At 39.2% G+C, this 21,563-nt stretch overlaps 1 protein-coding gene across 1 annotated transcript; it reads left to right on the top strand.

The window, feature by feature from the left end:
- The first annotated feature begins 1,250 nt into the window (after window positions 1-1,250).
- LOC111146509 (carbonic anhydrase 13-like) lies at window positions 1,251-19,505 on the top strand. Its single transcript, XM_022502046.1, has 5 exons — window positions 1,251-1,287; window positions 5,498-5,695; window positions 12,827-12,945; window positions 19,118-19,213; window positions 19,368-19,505. The coding sequence occupies exons 1-5, from the start codon at window positions 1,251-1,253 to the stop codon at window positions 19,503-19,505; spliced, it is 588 nt and encodes a 195-aa protein (XP_022357754.1).
- The last annotated feature ends 2,058 nt before the right edge of the window (window positions 19,506-21,563 follow it).

Raw genomic sequence — 21,563 nt, 5'->3', positions numbered from 1 at the left:
AAGCAGCTGCTGTGTGGATGGCGAGAGAAAGTGGATGATGATCATTGAAGAGCCACTCTTACATCTCTTATGGAAGGCTCATATGACCATGGAGAAGTTCTTTGCATTAGTCTGTCCATAAATAACACTGCACAGTTCAGTCTGAAATTTCAAACTGACCCCACTCAAACCCTTCTGCAGCTGGAACAGTAATTATAATCCTGGCAGGTCTCAGAGTTCTCTTTGTTTTTCACTCTGCGCCCAGAATACCCACTACTCTAGGACAGAAATTCAAGACTCTGGAGTCAGTTCAGCTCTAGGACAGCAAGCCTACCATGCATCCAAGACAAGACAGAATGAACATCCTCCTCTCAGTGGGGACAAAAGGGCAGCAGAACTTCTGGACCAAGAATCAATAGTCAGGTTGGTACCCTCACTCCTCAAGCCACAGCCTGCAGAGTGAGAGACAGGAAGGGAACAGGATGAATGGGCCACAGAGCCAGGCTGGGGAAGGGAAGGGACATCCGACCCTTTTTAGTAGGAACTCTCGGGACCTATTAGCTGCGTGACCGGGGCAGGTTACTTAGCTTCTCTTAAGCCTCTGGGGCAAGTATAATATCTTCCTCAAAGGAATGTTGAGGATCTAATGGCAAAATGTGGGTAAATGTCTTGGTTCAGACACTGGCCTATGGTAAGCCTTTAATGAATAACAACTAAATTATTTCTGGGGCTGTTGCCATCGTCATTATTGTGTTGTACTCGTAACCACCACCACCGCCACCATCAACGACCTTGTCTCCAGGAGCAGCCCCGCCTCCCAGCCTGACAGCTTCGGGCTCAGGTGATTTCATTCATTCCCAGGATAGCCCTCTAAGCGACCCGTTCCCGGGATGACTACTTCTCAGGAGGCAGAAAACCCCCTCTAGAAACCCTTCTCTCTTTCTTTGCCTCCTCCCACCCTTCCCCTCTGCCTCTCTATCAAGCCCACTCTCGTTCTCTGGAGTTAAAACTCCTGCCGCTGCACCCCGCTCCGCGCCAACGCTCCGGGTCGCCCTCAGAGGTGCGGCCGCCTTTCTGCACGCTGCTGCCCCCTGGCGGACGAGGTCGTTAGCGCCCTGGCCCTGGGGTTTCAGCGCTCCGTTTCTGCCAGGCCGCGGCGGGCGGACCCTCCCTAGGCTGGCCACTGCCTCCGCCAGCTCGCGCGCTTGCCCCGCTCGCTCCCTCCTCTCGCTGCTCTGCCACATCTTCCTCTGCCTCCCACCCGAGGGACCATGTCGCGGCTCAGCTGGGGATACGGCGAGCACAACGGTGAGCGCCTTCTGCAGGTCGGAGGGAGGGCTCTGCTGGGGGGGCGGCTGTGGGGGACGGAACACAAGCTGCTGATCCCGCACTTGCGAGAAACTTTTTGGTTCCTCTTTAAATTGGGCAGCTTTACCCAAAGCTGAATGCAGGAAGTGGAGGGAAGGCTTAGTCTTGTGTAGACAGGAAAGGCGTCTTTTGGCGGGTGTTGATGGTGGGGGTGAGAGTTGGTGTGCGTTAGCCCGGTGAAGATTCCCCAGACCCCGAAATCTTCGTCACACGTCCATTCACTTTCCTTTGAAAAGCCGAGCACTTTCCCTAGTTAACTACTTATCAGTTAAAGGCACGGAGATTAGAAGTCTGATGACATACTTTAATGAATTGAGGACAAGTTCGCTTTCAGTTTTTTAATTATCACCTAGAGGAAACAAATCATGCAAAACATTTGAAGCTATACTTAAGAAATTTTAATAATTGAATTGCAACCCTGGAGGTTGAAGTTGCCTTCTTGGCAACCAAAATACTGCAATTTTCTTAAAATTATTACTATAAAATATTGCCATGGCAATTTGGTACTGTTAGCTTTAGGAAGACTTAGGTTCTTTCTGAAAAAAATGAAGTTATACTTCAGGCTACTTCTTCACCCTTTCTCTCTCTCCTACACTCTCTTTGCAGAGACAGGATTATTCAAATTTTAGCATGTTGGTGAACATGTATTTATTGATGGGAGTGACAGTTATAATAAAATGTATACTTTTTTCTTCTATATACTAAATCATCAAAATAACCATTATTTGAGGGGCACCTGGGTGACTCACTGGGTTAAGCCTTCAGCTCAGGTCCTGATCTCAGGGTCCTGGGATTGAGCCCCCACATTGGGGGGGGGTGGTCTCTGCTCAGCAGGGAGCCTGAATCCCTCCCCCCTGCCTACTTGTGATCTCTCCCTCTCTGTCAAACAAATAAATAAAATCCTAAAAAAATTATTTGAAATAATTTTTCAATTATTTGAAATAACTGCAAAGTGACACCAAGAGAGCCTGATAGTGAATCACTGTCAAAATTATATAATTTATATAATAAAATTATATAATAATTTATATTTATAAAATAAAATTATATAATAATAATAATAATACTTCCTTGGATTAACATGTATATTATTGAACAGTACCATACAGTCAAATTTTACAGAAAGTTTATTTTCACAAAGGAACAGAAAAGCTTCATTTGTCATTGTAGCCTTTTTGAGGTTATGATTGACTTGCCAGTTTAAAAATGGCAGCAGGTGAAATTTAGAACTTTAATAATAAAAGGTGTAATTTAGGTGAATTTCTTTTTGACTAAAACTATAATTATAATCTCATACTTTTGCTACTTTCCAATTTATGTTTGGGGGGAAAACACAAAACAAATTTCTTTTAATTTCCCTCTCTGCTGGAATGGTTTTAATTTTTGTTATTTAATAGTTACTGGGTATCGACAGCACCCTCACGATAGTTAGGAAGAAAAAGAGTGTTTTCAGTCAGTAAGTACTAATCACTCTTTATATATTAGAAAATAGTGGCTCCAATGGAGCTCATCTTCAGAAATTTAAAAAAATTATCTCTGAAAAGCCACTACCAAGGAGTGATTTTATATTTCTGCTAAGAATTATAGGGTCATTTCCTGCTTTTAGATGCAATAGCTTTCTAAGGACCATACCTGTAAGTAGATCAACTGTGGCAAAATCCTACTGGAAATATGTTGAACCTGACAGGACAAGTTTGGTTGCTTGTTTTCTGTTTACACTGACAGAAGCAGTGAATTAGCAGTTGAAAGGAAACTTAAACTGGGTATAGTAGCAATGATAAAACGGAACACCATGAGTTGAGGCATTGGGAAGGGGGGACCACCTTCGCCAAAAACTTAAAGTTCTTGCACTAACCTGTGATAGTTTTATTGGTTCAGGTTAGGGAATGTGACACTTACTGAAAACTACATGTCTCTATAGATATTCAAAAGTTCTTGAATCAGTGGAAGAATCACTATATATCTCTCCTTAAGAACTATGTTTAAATGGGTTTAAAGTTGGATGGAAAAATTTTTAAAAAGGTGGTTAAACTATGGTGGTTAATAGATGATATTGAATAATTTATGCAAAGTGGGATTATTTTTATTTTATTTTGGGTTGCCTCCGCTTTTAACATATTCTTGTTATAAAGGATTGGCAATAGGAGAGTAAAGGAATTAGGAAGAGAAAGAAAAAGGTCAACAACATTTTGTGATATATGCATCACATATTCAAAATCTAATTCTTATCAGGTTAAACCATACTTGGTGACAGTGAGATAGGAAAACTTTTTCACTTAAAGCAAGGACTAGATTGCACAGAGAAAGTACTAGAAAGGTAAACTGGAGTACTTAATAAATCAGGAAACGTAATGCTTTTTCTGTAATAAGTTGTAGGCAAGGGCTTTTGATGTTCAAGTTGCTTTGAAGTCCAAAGTGTCAGTTCGTAAGAGAAGAGCTTTTAAGTTGTGTGTATAGTTACATAGTCATGCTCTGACTTTTTATACCTGAAACATATGCGAAGGAAAGAGCATAAGCTTTCTCCTTTGCAAAATTGAAGAGTAATATGGAGCATTAGGTTTGGAGATTGAAGCTGGTGATAATTGTGATGTATTTGCATTTCTTGAAATGTCATTCTAAATCTTATCTTTAAAAAATATTTGTTGTAGGGCGCCTGGGTGATTCAGTTGGTTGGGCTATTTCCTTTGGCTCAGGTCATGATCCCAGTATCCTGGGATCAAGCCCCATGTCTGGCTCCCTGCTCAGTGAGAAGCCTGCTTCTCCCTCTTTGCCCCTCCCCTACTCATATTTTCTCTCTTTCTCTCTCTCCAACAAAAAATAAAAACTTTTAAAAAAATGTTGTTGTTGTCAGTAACAAATGTTTAATTGTCATGCTATGTCATTTTAATAAGTACTTGAACGTTAGAGAAATCTAGTGCAACAGGGAGAAGCTTGGTCAGTAGCCCTGTGCTCTGTCGCCCTGGCGGTTATTGCGTGAATTGCAGGCATAGTAGACAAGAAGAGCCTCTAACCTATAAAGTGACTACTCACGTCTGAAATGAGTTAGAGGTTACTTGAAGCTACAATCTTGCCCTTGATTTGGGGAGGCAGAACTTGAATCAAGTCTCCCAGAGAAATGAAGAGTGGGAATTGCCCGCTTATTGGTTCATGTCAGTTTACCAAGTATATCTGGCTTGGGAACTAGATGCAATTTTGACTTTTTGAGTAGAGGATCAGGATGACAGTTGTCCCTTGTGTAGGAATTCAAATGTAACACTGGCAAAATAACCTCAGAAGGCCCTTCTGAAATGTAGAAAGAAAGAATGAAATTGTTACCTGACCCCCCTGAAGATAATCAACAATCTTACATTTCCTTATGTGGTGCAGCTGTTTTATTTGGATTATGCTCTATGAAAAATTTACATATTTCCTAGTGTGCCTGTTGCACATCAGAGGCAACTGAGTGAGGCTTGGGTGACACCTGAGGACAACAGTGAGTGATAGAAGAAAGAAATAGGAATAGAACTGAACCCTTTTTTTGCTACACAGCTTTCTCAGTTCCATTACTTCTTTCATCCCATGAACTTGTTGACCGCTGGAGCTACCACAGATCATTCTTGGAGCTGAAACGGAATCTCATTGTTTTCAGTGATGAGTTGTGCTGTTGTTTGTAGTTTGGTAGAAAGGTACCTTTGGAAAGTACTTTTTTTCCCCTAAAGATTTACTTATTTTAGAGAGAGAGAGTGAGAGAGAGCACACGTGTGTGCAGAGGGTGGGGGAGAGGCAGAGGGAGAGGATCTCAAGCAGACTCCCTGCTGAGTGGGGAGCCCAACAGACATGGGGCTCAATCTCATGACCCATGAGATCATGAACCAGACCAAGAGTTGGATGCTTAACTTAATGAGCCACCCAGGCATCCCTAGAAAGTACTTTTTAAAACTTACATGCTTTTTGTCCATAAGGGTTAATTGAATGCTGCAAATGAATTAAGGCAAACCAGGAGGTTTTCATACCCGTAATAAAAGCAACTAGTCTTATTAAAAAAAAATTAGATATAAAGGCCCTGAAGATGATGATCTAATGTGTTTTTCCTTCAACTGGAGCACAGTGCACTTGTTTGGTAAAAGAAGTAACTTAATTAGTTCTTTTCTTTTGGCCCTATATATTTAAGGTCCTATTCATTGGAATAAATTTTTCCCTATTGCTGATGGGGATCAGCAATCTCCGATTGAGATTAAAACCAAGGAAGTGAAATATGACTCTTCCCTGCGACCTCTTAGTATCAAGTATGATGCAAACTCAGCCAAAATCATCAGTAATAGTGGCCATTCCTTCAGTGTTGACTTTGATGACACAGAGGACAAATCAGGTTGGTTCTTTTTTTTTTTTTTTTTGGTGGGAGATGAGGGTCTTCGATGATTATGATTTCTTATCTTTCATATTTAAAATACCTATGGATTGTGTGTTTCTTATCACTACTTTGCTGGAATAACTAAAACTGAAATATAATATATAATATATATATTATATATATATATAATAATATAATATAAATAAAAAATAACTGAAAACTAAATAAAAGTTTTATTAGACTGTTTCATAGGATAATGTCTTTCACACTGTGAATAAGTCATGGACCAACCAAATAAAACTTTAGTTTACTTGTTAATTTGGTAGCTAGATGAAGTAGAAAGAGAGAATTTCCCTAAAATGAACATTTAATCCTCCTTCAAGCATTATCAACTCCCAAGGAATGGATGATATCCAGTTTAAAGTTTGGATGAGAGAGAAGATTAGAGAGAATCAAATTTTGTAATACTTCTTAAGGCTTCTGACAAATTATTTTTTAGTCTAATATTAGGATAATGCTGTATTTGGTCTATTAATGAAAAATATAGTTAAATTATAAAAATCCTAAATTGGAAGAAGATTTATTCATTAAGTCAGATTTAGGTTAGTAATAATATTCTGTATTTATGTGATACTATATCATTAGCAAAAATTATAAGCCCACAAAATTTCTCATATATGTCAAATTCATAGAAGATGTATTTTCATCAGTGCATTGAGGAAAAATGCACAAAGAAAGATTAAGACGTGGTATTTTTAACTTGTGGTGGGGAGAGGGGAACTCGCTTTTTATATACTATATTTAATTGTCTTCACCCCTCAGTTTTATGAAATTGTATTAGTAGATATGGTTGATGGGTACATTGTAAATAGTCCAAGCTTCCTGAGTATAAAGTTTATACCACCCATAATCATAGTTTGATACTGTATATATCTCAAACATAAAAACTTGAGGCTATCCACTCCTAGTTTTAGAGTAAGAAGTGATTAATTGTACTTCATCTAAAGCTTTAAGCTTTTTTTTTTTTTAAGATTGATTTATTTTAGAGAGAGGGAGAGAGAACTCATGAGTGGGGGGAGGGGCAGAAGGCGAGGGAGAGAATCTCGAGGAGACTCCCTGCTGAGTGTGGAGATTGATTTTGCAACCTTGACATTATGACCTCAGTTGAAACCAAGAAGTCAGATGCTTAACCGACTGAGCTACCCAGACACCCCAAAGTTTTTTATTTATAAATGTGAGCTGCCTTAGTCATAAAAAATTCCTACTCTAATTTATTTGATGATGACTAAGGTTTTCTCTCTCCCTCTCTTTTCCTTCCTCTCCCTCCTTCTCTCTTCCTCTTTCTCCCTGTATCTTTCCCTCGTCCTCCTGTTTTCCCTCTACTTTGGGTTAACCCAGGGGAATCAGTTTGTTTGTGTTTCCAGATTTGACACTGTGTCTGTGATTGGTAATGTGTGCCCTCTCCCCGGTGTGAAGGTTTCTCTCTTATCTAGATCACAGTGAAATTACCAGGGTTAATTGGAAATGTCTGTGAAGTACTTAGTACCCTCTGAGACAGAAACTACATAAATATGGGTCATGATTCTCATTCTTTTTTCTCAAGATAAAAGAGAATGTTTCATGGTTATTCTGGGTATTAAATCAGTGAAAAAGTAGAAACCACTATAGTTAAAATAAATTGTTAGCTTTTCTTTTTCTTTGGTAAACTACAAAAAACACAAAGATACTTTCTGTAGCAAACCACTTTGATTTGAAGAAAACAGTTTCCATTTTGTAAAGAAGACATTCTTGACCAAAATTAACTCTGAATCCCACCAATCAAGAAACCACAGACATGAAACCTTCCTCATGGTCCTTGTAGGGCTTCTTTGTCTGGGAAGTTGCATTCCGTGTGGTTAACCTCTGGTGCGTCACCCATTAGAATTTTAATAGTCCTTTATAAAGGGGGCAGGGGCGCCTGGGTGGCTCAGTTGGTTAAGTGTCTACCTTTGGCTCAGGTCCTGATGCCAGAATTCTGGGATCAGGTCCCGCATCGGGCTCCTTGCTCAGCAGGGAGGCTGCTTCTTTCTCTTCCTCTGCCTGCCCTTCTGCCTACTTGTGTGCTCTCTTTCTCTCTGCAAATAAATAAATAAAATCTTAAAAAAATTAAAAAGGGGGCAGGAGGATATGAAATTCTGGGGGAAGAAGGCCTGTTGGCTGTGGTAGAGGAGAAATAATAATCTGGTAAGGAAAGACAAGGGCATTTTCACTGTAGCTTCTGGGCTTTCCGTACTCAGACAGGATCTCGGCTCTGGGAATCTCACCTGACTGGCCCCACAACTCTCCCTGTGGCACCTCAGACTTGTCCTATCACAGAACTTCCCACATTGCATTGTAACTGCTGGTTGGTTCTCTTCCCACTCAGCTGAAGACTCCCTGTGGGCAATAGCTTTGTCTTATTCATCTGTCTAGTATGGTGCCTTGCACATAATAGGTTCTCAGTAAATGTGTGTTTCAGTTAACATTTTTTTTTTTTTTTTTGGTATGATGTTTCCTGGAGGACATAGAAAATTGATATGGCATTATGGTACAGGACACGTTAGTCTACATAGGTGAAGTCCCAATAAAATTACAAACCACCAGAAATCAATTAATACTTACCATTTGACACCTAAGTATTAGTGGATTATTCTTTATTTGAATATTTAATTTTTAAAGGCTGTTGTACTAATTTTTTATTTTAATAAGTGAGAGTTCCTGGCATATAGTAAGCACTTAACAGCTATTAATAACTACTACTAATAACACAGAATACATAACAGGTCTGTATCCTTACCATATCTGAGATATGTTGTGCTGAAATTTTTTAAAGATATCAAAAGGAAGCTGATTTCTCATTAAGAAAGGCCTCCTAGAAATACCAGTGACTTGATGAGTTCAGTGTTTATTCTTTAATTTTCATCTCTAGAAATTATTAATTTCTCAGTTCAGTCTAGTTATCAAGTTCTAGTTATGTTGTTCTAGGTAACTACGTGAAATCAACCAAATTCACAAGATCTGAAGTTATGCATTAGAAAAGAAAAGAAAAGAAAAGAAAACAAAACAAAACAGAAAAAGATCTGGGGGAAGGATATCTTAGTTGTGTGATCCCTCCCAGAAGCCCAGATCTGCAGGAAATGGAATTGCTGATTTGTGACAGTGTAGACATTACAAAGCTTTTGTGTAATGACATTTCCTTCACTAGACTGTAAGTTCCTTGAGGGTAGGGATGACTTTACTCAGCATCCCATACTTACTTAGCCTTGAACACAGTCACAGGCCCATAAGTAAGCTCTTCAGAATCATTGAATGAATGAGCAATGAGAGAGTAACGTGGTGTGCATATGCTCAGAACAAAAGAAGCCAGATTGAATGAAGACTTTCCTGGTTCCATAAAGAATTCAGGCCCCGGGGACCGGAAACATTTATAGCCTTGGTCTCTTTCTCTCTCACGGTACAATCCTGACAGTTTTGTGCTGTTTGGTTCCTCTTTTCCTAGATTCAAGCAAAATAGAGATGTGCTGTTCACATAGCTTTACTTCAGAGAACTGTTTACCACACAGCGATTTCATTAGATTCAGAGTCATAAGAACATGTTCTTTAGCAATTCCTAGGTCATTTACTCAGGGCCCACCTTATAAACCAAAGTCTATGGAGAAGTGCTTCTACAGATGAGGTCTTTTTCCTATTTTCTGTTAGTGATATTTACTGATGCAGACACTGTCCTAGGCACTGAAGATACAAAAAGAACAAGAGAGATTCTGCCTTAAAAGAGTTTGTATGCTGGTGGGATAGGCAGTAAATACATGCATAGACAAGTGTGTTAATTATTAAATGTTTTTTTTTCTGATTTTGTTGCAAGCCTTGCTTATCATTTAAGGCCACTGACAACAGTGTAGTTTCATGAAATAAGTAAGGTTAGCAAATTTCTAACAAAGTCAAATTCAAGGGAGTAACATATACATTTCTAGTTTCACAACATTGTTGGTCTTTGCAGCATATCACAAATGACAAGGACCCTTTTACTAAGATATTAAAAATTTCCCAAACTTTGATGGCATTTAACTCAGGTTTCTTAATCTCTGTAGACCTCTTATATGAGTATTCTATTTGGAATAGACTTAAGAAAAATTCTGAATGAAAGAATAAGTGGACATGTATACCAAGGGTGATTTTGGAGAAATGATTATTCGTTTTCACATATAAGATGGAGATAATAATATTTATTTACTCATCTCAGTTGCAGAGGAAGATGAATGATTTGACCCTTGAAAACACGAAGTCATTCTCCCTAAGAATAATTTTTGTTGCCCGTATTCATTTCATACTATAGTTTCATTATTTTCTTACAGACTATCTCAAAGTCAGTGATAAATTCACCTTAATATTTTGACTCACTTTTCCCCAACCCGTGTTTCTTCAAAAGAGCTCTGCTTCAAGAGAATGTCTTCCTTCATAAGTAGACATTTGCTGATTATGGTCCCAGTTTGGATATTGTAGATGAAACACTCACATGTGGAGTAAGATATATAGAGTGTAAGGCAATCTTTGTTGCTTAACTAGCAGAGCTATGCTAATATGGCTTTAAACCCTGGATTCTGAGTAGGCTTTCCAGAGATCAACCATGATTCTTGGATGTTTCCCTAACCCTGTGTGTTTTTGATATCACTTTCTTTCTCTTGAGCCAGCTTGTTTGCATCTTCTCCCAAAGTTTATTCCACATTGATTACTCTAATCTGCTTTTTATCTGTGAGGGAATGACTTTTTGTTTCAGCTCAGCTCTTATTATGCTACAGTAAGGGGGGAAAAAAGGACAATAGAATTGTTGATTTCTTTGGCAATTATCACAGGCTGTCACTCATATGTGAAATTGAAGAAACAAGGCAGATGAACATAGGGGAAGGGAAGGAAAAATAAGATGGAAACGGAGAAAGAGGCAAACCATAAAAGACTCTTAACTACAGAGAACAAGCTGTGGGGGGGAGGATGGGGGGAATGTCCTAAATGGATGATGGGCATTAAGGAGGGCACTTGAAGTAACGGCCACTGGGTGTTATATGTAAGTGGGGAATCACTGAATTCTAATACCACACTATATGTTAACTAACTGGAATTAAAATAAAGAAAAAAGGAAAAATTTTAAAAAATGATTTCATTTGGAATGCCATTGCATCCATGCTGAATGGAGTCACTTAGGCAAATGTGCCTTTTAAATTAATTTATCTGTGAATCATCTTTGACTGCTTGTTTAAAGACAGATCAAATATTTTATTCATTCATTCATCAAATATTTATCATGCATCTGCTCTGTGATAGTTACCATGCTTAGGTGATGGGTCCAGCAGGGACCCAGTCAGAGTTTCTGCCCTCATGAACACTGTTAGTGGGAGACTCAAAGCAGTAAAACTACTCTGTTTGTAACAGTGCAACTAACAAAAGAGCAAGCCCTCGAGTCTGATATAAATGCTTCTCTTTTATTTTTCAGAGGTCTTTGGAAATAGCTATCTTTATTGTAAAGAAATCTGGATCCAAATAGTCTAAAGAAACCTCCAGTCATTCAACATCCTCCCAAATTTTATTGCACATGTTCAGTATTTTTCCTTGGTAATTTTGATAATTATAGAAGTTAAGGAGCATCAGTCCAATCTCCTAATTAAAAACAGACAAACGAACACAAATAGAGACAAAAAAGCTGATGCCCACAGAGGCTTAAGTGAGTTTTGGAAGATCACATAATTCAGTAGCTGATCTGGGACTATTCCCATGTTTGCTGATCCCAACCACACTAACTCTTCATCATTGATGTTCAACTTCGCCTGAGTCAAATTGAGTAAGGAGGAAATGAGTTCAGTTGTACTTGTTAATACAGACAGCAGTCTGAATCATTTCTCTCCCACAGTAAAGCTCAACGAAGGGTGTGCTTTAAACAAATGTATTTTCCCTTTTTCCCCTTGCCATGTGTAGAAAACTGCACGTGATACACCTTAACATCTTTTGCTTCTGTAGTCTCCCTGTGGAACATGGGACTTGAACTCACGACCTAAGATCAAGAGTCACATGCTCTACTGACTGAGCCATCCAGGAGCCCCATAACATCTTTTTTTTTCTTATCTAAGATGGAGCATTCCTGACAATTTTGAGATTTCTCTAACTCTGTATCTCTGTTTCCCTATCTGAAATCTCTGAAGAGGAGGGTCATTTAAATCAAACTATTATTAAGGCTGCAGCTCACAATCTAACACTTCTGTCAGGTGTTGATGGGAGATTAGTAATGCGTATGGTATACTGAACACCCAATGCTTTCTTATCCCCCCATATCTTTTAAGCATGCCCAATAAAAATTAATTAGGAGGAGACAGTTTAGAGCTATGTTTTCTGTTAAGAAGTTTTCTGTATACTTAAGATATGACTCTGTTGCCAAAAAAAGAGTTAATTTTGCCCTGTATTCCAGGTTTCCGTGGGAAGTTAGAATTCAAGTACAGAAGATGGGCTTCTTGGCCAATTTTTTGTAGTCATCCTAAAAACAATAGAATAGTAATATAGCTAACATGTCCAGTATATGGGCTGTGTACCAGGCAGTGATAAGTTCTTTGTATTCAACTTTTCTTCTATTTTCAAAACAGCATTAGGAGGAGGGAGCCTTAGTATTTTGAGGTGACAGACATGAAAACTATAGCTTTGAAGTTAGAGTTGATACAAGATCACAGAGTAAGAGCAGTCTTCTCAGTGCTGGAACCTGTTCTCTAACCATTGCTTCTGGGCTACTTCCCCAAGTTCAAATTGGCCCTCTTGACATATCACATCCTTATTCAGAGAGGCTGACATCCACCAATAAACATACTCATTCTTTACTTTAGGAACTCCTAATTTCTTCTACTTTCCAAACCACTGTGATTTCCCAGATGTCCCATAAAAATCTGTATTGTGGACTCTCCAACCTTTTAAAATGTTTGTATTCATTCCTTGTACACCTAAAAATTGTATGCCTGTCTGCAAACTGAATGACACATTTGTAAAAATATTCCTTGGTGGACATGGACATGTTGAATAATTCAGGGAGATGATGTGGATTATAGTGGCATGTGTAAATATTTTCTTCTTGCTAACAATTTGAAATATATTGGCGTTTAGTTCTGCGTGGGGGTCCTCTCACTGGAAGCTACCGCTTGCGACAGTTTCACCTTCACTGGGGGTCTGCTGATGATCACGGCTCTGAACACGTGGTGGATGGAGTGAGATATGCTGCAGAGGTAAGCCGTCGGACACATATTCATGATTCAGTGGTTTCCTCGGTGGTGGGATATAAGGAACCCAGCTGACAACTCTCTTGACTGCAAATTGATCCTGAGCCAATTAGGAATCAGTGTCTGATATTGCTTTATTCCATCAATAGGAGAGCTTATCAGTATGAGAGCTATAAACGTGGTCCTTCTGAGCCTTACACCAACTCTGGGAGATTAGGGTTATTGTGCTCCTTCTAGAAATGAGTAAACAGCCAGTTTGGAGAGATTAATAACTTACTCAGTTAGGAAGCAGTTGAGATGGGTTTAAACTCACGTCTGTCTGATACCAACTTATAAACTCTTTCTAGAATATCTGTTGTGTTTCCTGAAAGTCCAGGGAGAAGGCAGAGAAAGAGACATTTGATTTGGGCCCAACTGTGTACTTATTTGGTCCAGACACAGGTGTATACTAATATCATATTTTGTAGAAGTGATATTAAATGGCAAAGTTCCTTACAGGGAAAAGAAACAAAGACACGAACTCTTCTAAACTCTACCGTACCTCTATATTTACAGGTATAAAAGGGAATCTCTGTTAATTATTGAAGTCATAATGCAATAAAGCATTCGTTGACTTTTTTTTTAAATTGAGAAGTTATTCCTTTGTAATTAAATTCATTAATACTACTCTACTTTTTCTAATCCTCTGTTAAATGACAAAGCATAATATACTTTAAGTTTTAATACTGTTAAATATTGCTAACACTCAACTTTTCCATGAGATGAGAGTGAATTATTGTGTGATGCAACCAAAGCTTTTTAAGTGACAGTAATTTGGCTTATGAGTTGTCTAGGTGAAACAGAGCATTACCAGGCAAGTAAAGTTTTTCTTCATTTTCTCATGGCTACTAAGCTGTGGAGTTGAGACACTCCTTTATAGTTCTGCTGTTGAGAGAAATCCAGCCAAGAGAGCTTTCCAGTTTTGCTCTTCCATTAACACGTACATCTATTCTTTGAGCTTATCAACCAAAACATCTATTTGTCTACTTAAAACACTTGTTTGAGGCCAATTGCTCAGGATATGGGACCCGCTCTGTTTTCAGGAGGGAATAAATTGTATATCCAACGTGTTCCATGGTACTGGATAAAAGATGCCAAGAATATAGAAAGTGGGGCTCCTGAATCTGTGTGGTGCCTCAGTTTATATCATCTGCTGAATAGTTTTCATGTTGCTTTCTGAAGTTTGTGTTCTGAATTGAACACGTTTTTCTAAATCTGAAAGTTTCTGTGGGGATTGAGCTGGTTTTGGATTACTGCTTTGTAATTTTTCTAAGCAACTAAAAAAAAACTTAGTCACATTGCTTTATAGTTATACTTTCTAGTGTCATAAACTTGAAAGTATACTTTTGAGAGGTTTTATCTGAGCTGGCAAGTTGTTTCTTGAAAAGGGCAGTCCTATCCTGAAATTTTCCAGAGGCTCAGAGTCCTGCCTACAGAACAAGAGACATCTTCGTAGACTTTCCTTCTCGAAACAGATAAAGCTTTGACTAGAGTTTCGTATATTCTTTAATATGTGTTTAAGGCTGTTTTTTTTTATTTTATTTGTTTATTTGTTCATGAATCATTCACTCTTTAAGAAGTCATCGTGACCCCACCCTGTTGCCCATCTTTGTCCAGCTTACTCGTGCTGGAAGGAAGTAAGGATGAGCCAGGGAATGTTTCCCTGGGAAGAGGCCTCAACCCTAAACCTGAAGGATGAGCAGGAGTGAGCCAGGCAAAGGGCAGAGACAGCAGGGGCCCTGCCTAGACTCAAGTGTGAGGACTTGGGTGGGTAGTCACATGTTGGAAGAACAGAGTGACCAGTGGAATTAGCACACAAAGAACGAAGTGGAGAGATGCCAGAGGTAAAGTTGGAAAGGCTGGAGGGCCTGATTTTACAAAGATCAATCATGGTAAGTCTTGTGAACTTAATTCTAAGTGCGTTGGGAAGCCATTAACTGGCTTTGAATCGTGAAGTGATCATATGTGCATTTTAAAAATATTCATGCTACAGTTTGAGCATAAATTGGGTTGAAGCAGGAGTGGATAAGGAGAGTCAGCGAGGAGGAGGCTTTGCGGGACGTTCCGGGAATAGATGATAGCGCAGTTAATTGGAGTGCTGGTGGCCAGTGCAGCTTTGGTGGGATTTGTTGATTGATTAGGTTTGAGAGAGAGGGGGAGGAGGGGATCCTTGTTTCCGGTGGGAGATAGGAATGCTGATGGAGAATGAGGAAGTCTGGGTCAGACCTCAGGATTGATGGGGTGTTAGAAGTAGACAATAAACACATAAGTAAATGGTATATGGTAAATTCTTTGTTAGGAACAATACTATGGGATCTGGTAGTATGATTAAATAGGAAAACTCACCATGAGAAAATCTGTACAGCTTCTCACCAAATCTATACAGCTTAACAGCAAATACAGATTATCTCAGGCAGAAATGAAGTTGGCACGTTTAGGAAGCGAAAGGCTTTGGCTTCTGGGATTGGAATTAATGAGAGGAGGTTATAGGTTGTGTCCTAGAGAGGCAGGCAAGGGCCATGTCTTGTTGGGCTTTGTAGGGCATGGTGAGAAGTTTGGAATTTATCCTTGATGTATTGAGATAAAGACAATGGAAGGTTTTGGGCAGGGGAATGTCCTGTTCTACTTTATATTTTATAAAGTATAACTTGCTCCTGTGTGGAAAAGATGTCAGGCAAATGTTGAAACGGGGAGACAAGTTAGAAGTTTATGGAAGTATTTCAAAGGAGCAAGGGTGGTGGTTTGGTCTATGGAGGTGGTAGAGGTAAAGAGAGCTAGGTGAGTCCGGGATATGTTTGGGAAAGAAAATCCGTGGGACTTGCCAATGAAAAGGGTAGCAAGATTGAAGGAAGAAGAAAGAGGAATCTAGAAACATTCCTAAGACTTTGGCTTGTGCAAACATGAGGATCTTTCTGCCACTTACTCAGATGAGCAAGTACAGGAAGGAGCAGGTTGCAGAGAGAAGCTGACTTTCTCTTGAGCACACATCAAGTTTGAGGTGTCCATTAGTATTCTAGGCTCACATTCAAGAAGGCCATTAGGTACAGACCTGGAGTTTAAGGAAGATGTCCAGGCTGGAGATGGAGGTATTTGGGAATCACATTTGGTTTCAGGTTAAAAAGAATCCCTTTGTGCTCAGCTGTAGAAATGATTCTTAATTAGTTTTTCCCGCCACTTTTGTACCTAACTTCATGATTGTCATTGAGTTGTACCCACTTAAAAAAAAAAAAAGAAGAAGAAAAAGAAAAGAAATGAAAGGAAGAAAACATTTAGAGTGTACCATATAAAAATTTAACTTTGAGTCTAATCTCATGACTGGTGACATTATAGAGAGAGATTAAAGTGTTCTAAATCATGGAAAAACCTTACCCTAAGAGTTGTGTGTCTATAAAAAGTAGGCTAATAATCTACTCCCTATTTAAAACTTCATCTGATTACAGTTTGTACAGATTATATAATAAGCATATTAAATATGTAGTTGATAGTAAAACTATAATTTTAATATTAATGATGATTTTTGGCAGGTTAAACATAATTTACGTATCAATAGTATGCAGTTAAAATGCTAAAGTTGAATAATAGTATAATTTAGAAATTATTGGGGTACCTGGGTGGCTCAGTGGTTGAGGGTCAGACTCTTGATTTTGGCTCAGGTCATGATCTCAGGGTCCTCAGCACGGAGTATCCTTGAGATTCTCTCTCCCTCTCTCTGCTCCTCCCTGTGCTCCTGGTCTCTCATAAATAAATAAATAAATAAATAAATAAATATATAAAATCTTTAAAAAAAAAGATTATTTCTAATAGGGAAGAATCTTCTCATTTCCAGTTTTGTTGTGGCTATGAGTTCTTGTCATTTGCTTAAATCACTGAAGCTGTCATTGTTGGTCTGGAAATGCGAATTTGTTATTTGTTTGAGTTTTAATTCAAATACAAATGGTGGGGCACCTGGGTGGGTTAGTTGGTTAAGTGGTTGCCTTCAGGTCAAGTCCTGATCCCAGGGTCCTGGTGCTGAGCCCCATGTTGGGGGAGGAGGTGTCTATACTCAGCAGGGAGTCTGCTTCTCCCTCTGTCAAATAAATAAATAAAATCTTAAAAAGAAACTCCCAAACCCTGCAAAAACAAATATGAATGCTAATACAAGTGGTATCAGTCCCTCTGAAGCTATTGGTGCTAATTAGGCAAGGTGTGTGGGAGAGAGAAAGACTTGGAAAAAAAAAAGATTTTTCTTGCTCTAGTTTCCCATAATATTCTAAATAGCTGTTGTTTTTTATTTTTTTTAAACAATTTTATGTATTTGAAAGAGTGAGTGGGAGCACAAGTGGGGGGAGGGGCAGAGGGAGAAGCAGTCTCCCTGCTGAGCAGGGAACCCAACACTGGTCTCTATCACAGGACCCCAAGATAATGACCTGAGCTGAAGGCAGATGGTTAGCTGACTGAAACCACCCAGGCACCCATAAATAATTGCTGTTTTTTAACCAAGAAAAGGATATATAGATTCATTTCTCTTTAGTTACATATTCCTTTTCTAATCAGTTGTGAACCTAAAGACATCATTTCACTTCTTTTTCTTTCTTTGGTGTCATCTCTTACAAAGTGAGCTGATAGATTGGCACAGAGCCATTTAAAACAATTTTAATGTTCTTTTCAGCCCCTCCCTTAGAGTGGAATGTCTTTACCTCATGTGAGCCAAATGAATTCTGTTTCATCATCCAGTGTTTTCCAGGTTTCGTTCCTCCTCCAGCTATCTCACACCAGCTTAGAACATGGTACCGCAGGGATCCACCTTTGTATTTTCGATCTGTATATCCCACAGCCTTCCTTGATTGTTTATGAATGGTGGAGTGTTTCATAGTTTTGTAGCTCACTGGTTGTGATAATTCTTATTTATCCAGAAATTCCCCCATATTAGTTGCCTATAAAATAGGAAGTTATATTTAAAGCATGGGATTAAAACCATGACTTTGAACATACTCAGTTCTCTCTTTTAAGAGACAGCTAGAAAGGTGACTTGCGCATGAAGCCCTTCATATGTGTTTCCCCCCTGAGGTGCCCAAAGGATTCACTGAAAGGAGATTGTATCTGAGGTCAGTCCTTCGTACAGGGGTTCTTGGACAGCATGGCATGCTCATGATCATGGCCAAATTGTTTTGAGTGTGGCACATTGCCCTTTGGTGTCTATTGTAGTGTGTTCTTCCCCTTAATCAGGATTGAAGATCTCCCCAGGGTGGTTTTCTGCCTTACTGTTATTCTTTCACAGTTGTCTTTCACGGTTGTTTGTGTGTTTGGGACACGGTACTGTGTACAGTCGCAGAACTTTTAGGGCCCCTTTGGATTTTGCAGGACGCTACTTGCAAGAGGGCAGAGTTGTGAAGTAGGTGTATTTTCTATTTTCTAGAGTTCCAGGTCCTTCAACTCCTTCCCTTTCCCCTTCTTTCCTTTCTCCCACCTCAGTAGCACCAAATGCCTCTCATTTTCACCCTCAGATGTGCCTGATTCCTAGTTCCTGTTCCTAGACAAAGTCTCTTTGTCCCCGTTAAAACTTGCTATCAGCAAAGGATTGGAACATAATTCTAGAAGGTAACACATGTGTGAATACTGCTTAAGATAGTTCTGTTAAGGAGAATTTGCTTTTTCCAGTCATAAAAATTCTTCGGGTATGGAGATGAACATCTGACTAGGCAGTTTCAAGAACAATCAGTACTGTCCTTAGCAGCAGGATTGTTACTACAAACCATCAGTTGACGTCTCCCCCCTCCTGTGAGCCTAAGCTTGTTTCCTGGACTCTGCTACCAGCTGAGATCTGACTTAAGGCTGCTCTGTTGCATTTCCACCCGTGGAAGGTTAGGGAGGAGCCTTAAGTCACTCAGGAGCAATGGTTGGAGATTGCTTGGACCAGAGGGCTTGGCAGGATGCTCCAGAACGTTCTAACTAGTGCTGTAGACCTTCCTATAGTATACCACAGACTCCAAGTGGCCATGGTACTTGTCTTTGGCTTTTAGACAAAAGCAAAAAGGAGGATTCTGTGAAGAATACATTATACACATGTGTGCACAAACCCAGAATATCTATATAAATATTTCATTTTCATTTATGTTTTTAAGGATTTAAAAACATTTTTTTTGAATTGTGTCCCTTTCAGCTCCATGTTGTTCATTGGAATTCAGACAAATACCCCAGCTTTGTTGAGGCAGCTCATGAGCCAGATGGACTAGCTGTCTTGGGAGTATTTTTACAGGTGAGAATCTACCAATTTCATTTTAAATAATTCCTCAGCCATGTTGGATAAAGAGTTTCAGTCATGGAAAATGTAATCGTACCATTTTTAATAGTAAACTCCTTCTAAGTTTTATGTTTTCCTTTGGAAATTATATTAAACATTTATGTTTTAGTTTATGATTTATCTAACAGCCCAGAACTACCTTAGAAGTATTGTCTTACATCTTCTCTTATCGTCCATTGATCATTTTTATGTGAACAGAAACAGCAGCAGCCGCAGCCACAACAATAGTAGCAGGAGTAACAACTGAGATTCGAGAAGGAAATCTTTATTCTAGGCTCTTCCTGATGACACAGTATTTAGAGATACAGGACCGAGTGAAGTTCAAGTTCCTGAATCTTGAAGCACTAGTTTTACCACAGTGGTCTGTTGTCTCAAACACACTGACCAGTTTTTGAAAAACTGTTGTTGTCTTTTCCTTTGTCTCCTATTCACACGTGGTGAAGCAAGTGTCCTTGTTATAATCCCCGTGGGTGGGTTGGGCCGTTCAGCTCCCACTGTGACCGCATTCTTGCAGGGTCGGCGCTTTTGCTCTGCTACTGACTCTGTGCAATGTTGTAACCCCTTGGGGCTGGGACTGATGTGTGATTCTGTTTTTCTGGAGAAACGTTACTAATACAGTTGGGTATAAAAGAACCCAAGGAACAAACACCAGACAGTGTGGGTGGGCAGCAAATGGGAGCTATGTGTATGTTCAGGGAGTGATTTTACTTCTAAAAAGAGGAAATTCTAGAATATATTAGTATGCTAATGGCAATGATCAAGAAGAAGCGGAGTTGGTCACATAGGTTATAAAGGGTATAATGGTATATGTTTCGTGGGAGTGGAAAGTTTTGCTAGGTAGGGCTAGTGCATCAAATCTTTGTGGTAGAATGGTGGTATCCAGCAGAGAACTTCTTGGAGCAGGGGATCTACCAAACCTTGCTTGATGGTGAGATGAGGATTTGGGTATTGCTCTTGAGAGAACACCCTGCCCTTCCCTAGAGGACAGAAGGGGGTAGGTGAACCTTATAAGTGCTGATGACAGAATGCCTGTTAGCACCCCTCATTCTATCTGTCATTATATTTCAAAGAGTTGACAGCAATAGAGTGAAACTGACTTCTTTCCAAATGGGCCATTCCAAACTAATAACAATTAATTAAATTTTTTGACAGTTGAATTATTTTGTCCTGAACTATCTAGACTTTTCAACACTGATCTGATGTCTATACAAATTTGTTTCCTTTTAAACAATCTTAGCTTTCTCCTTTTCTCTTTCCTGCTTTGTCTACTTTTATAATGTGCTCAAATAAGATACGAAACACTACAAAATAAGGTGTGATAAATTCCTGTTAGAAGACTGTATGAGATTAAACAAAAGAACAAAAATGTAAAAGGTAGGGTTTTGGCAATGTATGTTCTTGTCTGACAATACAGGACAAAATATTTGGCTCTGTTTCTGGAAGTTATTATCTGGAAAGTGATTAGAGAGGTGATTCACTGAAGCTACCTTTTCAATTCTGGTCTGAGTATTCCCATCTTGACATGAAACCTGGGTCACTTGGGCAAGGCCCTTTAGCCCCTTTAGGAGATTGCCTTACACAATCCTAACCTTAGAATAACCTTAGGATAACCTTAGGAATGGGACATTAAAGAAATCAAAACCCCCACATAGTATCAGCTCCATAAAACCAACAATCTCCAAAGATATCAAATGATAAGACATTCCTGTGGTTAATAAGTCCCAGCTGTGCAAATCACAGGACTTGAATGAAAGAAATGGGCACAGAGTGGAACACCTTGGACTTGGGACTCTGTAAATTGGGGCTATGTCCCCAAACGTGTGCCCTGCCTCTCTAGGTAACTGAGGAACTTTGTTCATCTCAGTTTACTGCTCAGAAAAGCCAGATGATAAGAGCCGCTTGGGTTCACAATCAGTTTCTAAAAAGAATCCTTGAAAAAACATGCGTCTCAGAGGAGGAGTCTGTATGTATTTATATGTGCCCTCATAGAACAATATTAATTCATACTTTGGTATTTTCTCAATATGTTACCATCCTTAATGAAATATTTTTGTGGCTAGAGTTATCACTTACAAGTGCTGTTTGTAACATACAGTGATCACTGAAGAAGTGATCTGACTTAAGCATGCTTTGTTGCAAAGATACTTGAACTGGATCTAATTGAATCAAGAGTGAAGTGGAGATTATGGCCACATGTATGATCAGGAATCTTGGGTTCCCTGGTCAGTGTTAATCTTCCTCTACGTGTTTACACTTCATGGTTATGAACCTGGAGACAAAGGTTCTTTGTTAAGGAGAAAACCCA

Source organism: Enhydra lutris, unplaced genomic scaffold (genome assembly GCF_002288905.1).
Source record: "Enhydra lutris kenyoni isolate GAN:26980312 unplaced genomic scaffold, ASM228890v2 scaffoldscaffold14, whole genome shotgun sequence".
NCBI lineage: Eukaryota > Metazoa > Chordata > Mammalia > Carnivora > Mustelidae > Enhydra > Enhydra lutris.
The sequence above is the reverse complement of the archived record's forward strand: the minus strand, read 5'-3'. Positions and strand labels throughout refer to the sequence as shown.

Excerpts from the sequence above, each read along its gene's own strand:
- LOC111146509 (XM_022502046.1), top strand. The coding sequence starts at position 1,251 with ATGTCGCGGCTCAGCTGGGGATACGGCGAGCACAACG. Across the intron at positions 12,946-19,117 it reads GAGTGAGATATGCTGCAGAG|CTCCATGTTGTTCATTGGAA; the intron begins GTAAGCCGTCGG and ends TGTCCCTTTCAG. Across the intron at positions 19,214-19,367 it reads TCTTGGGAGTATTTTTACAG|TTTATGATTTATCTAACAGC; the intron begins GTGAGAATCTAC and ends TTTATGTTTTAG.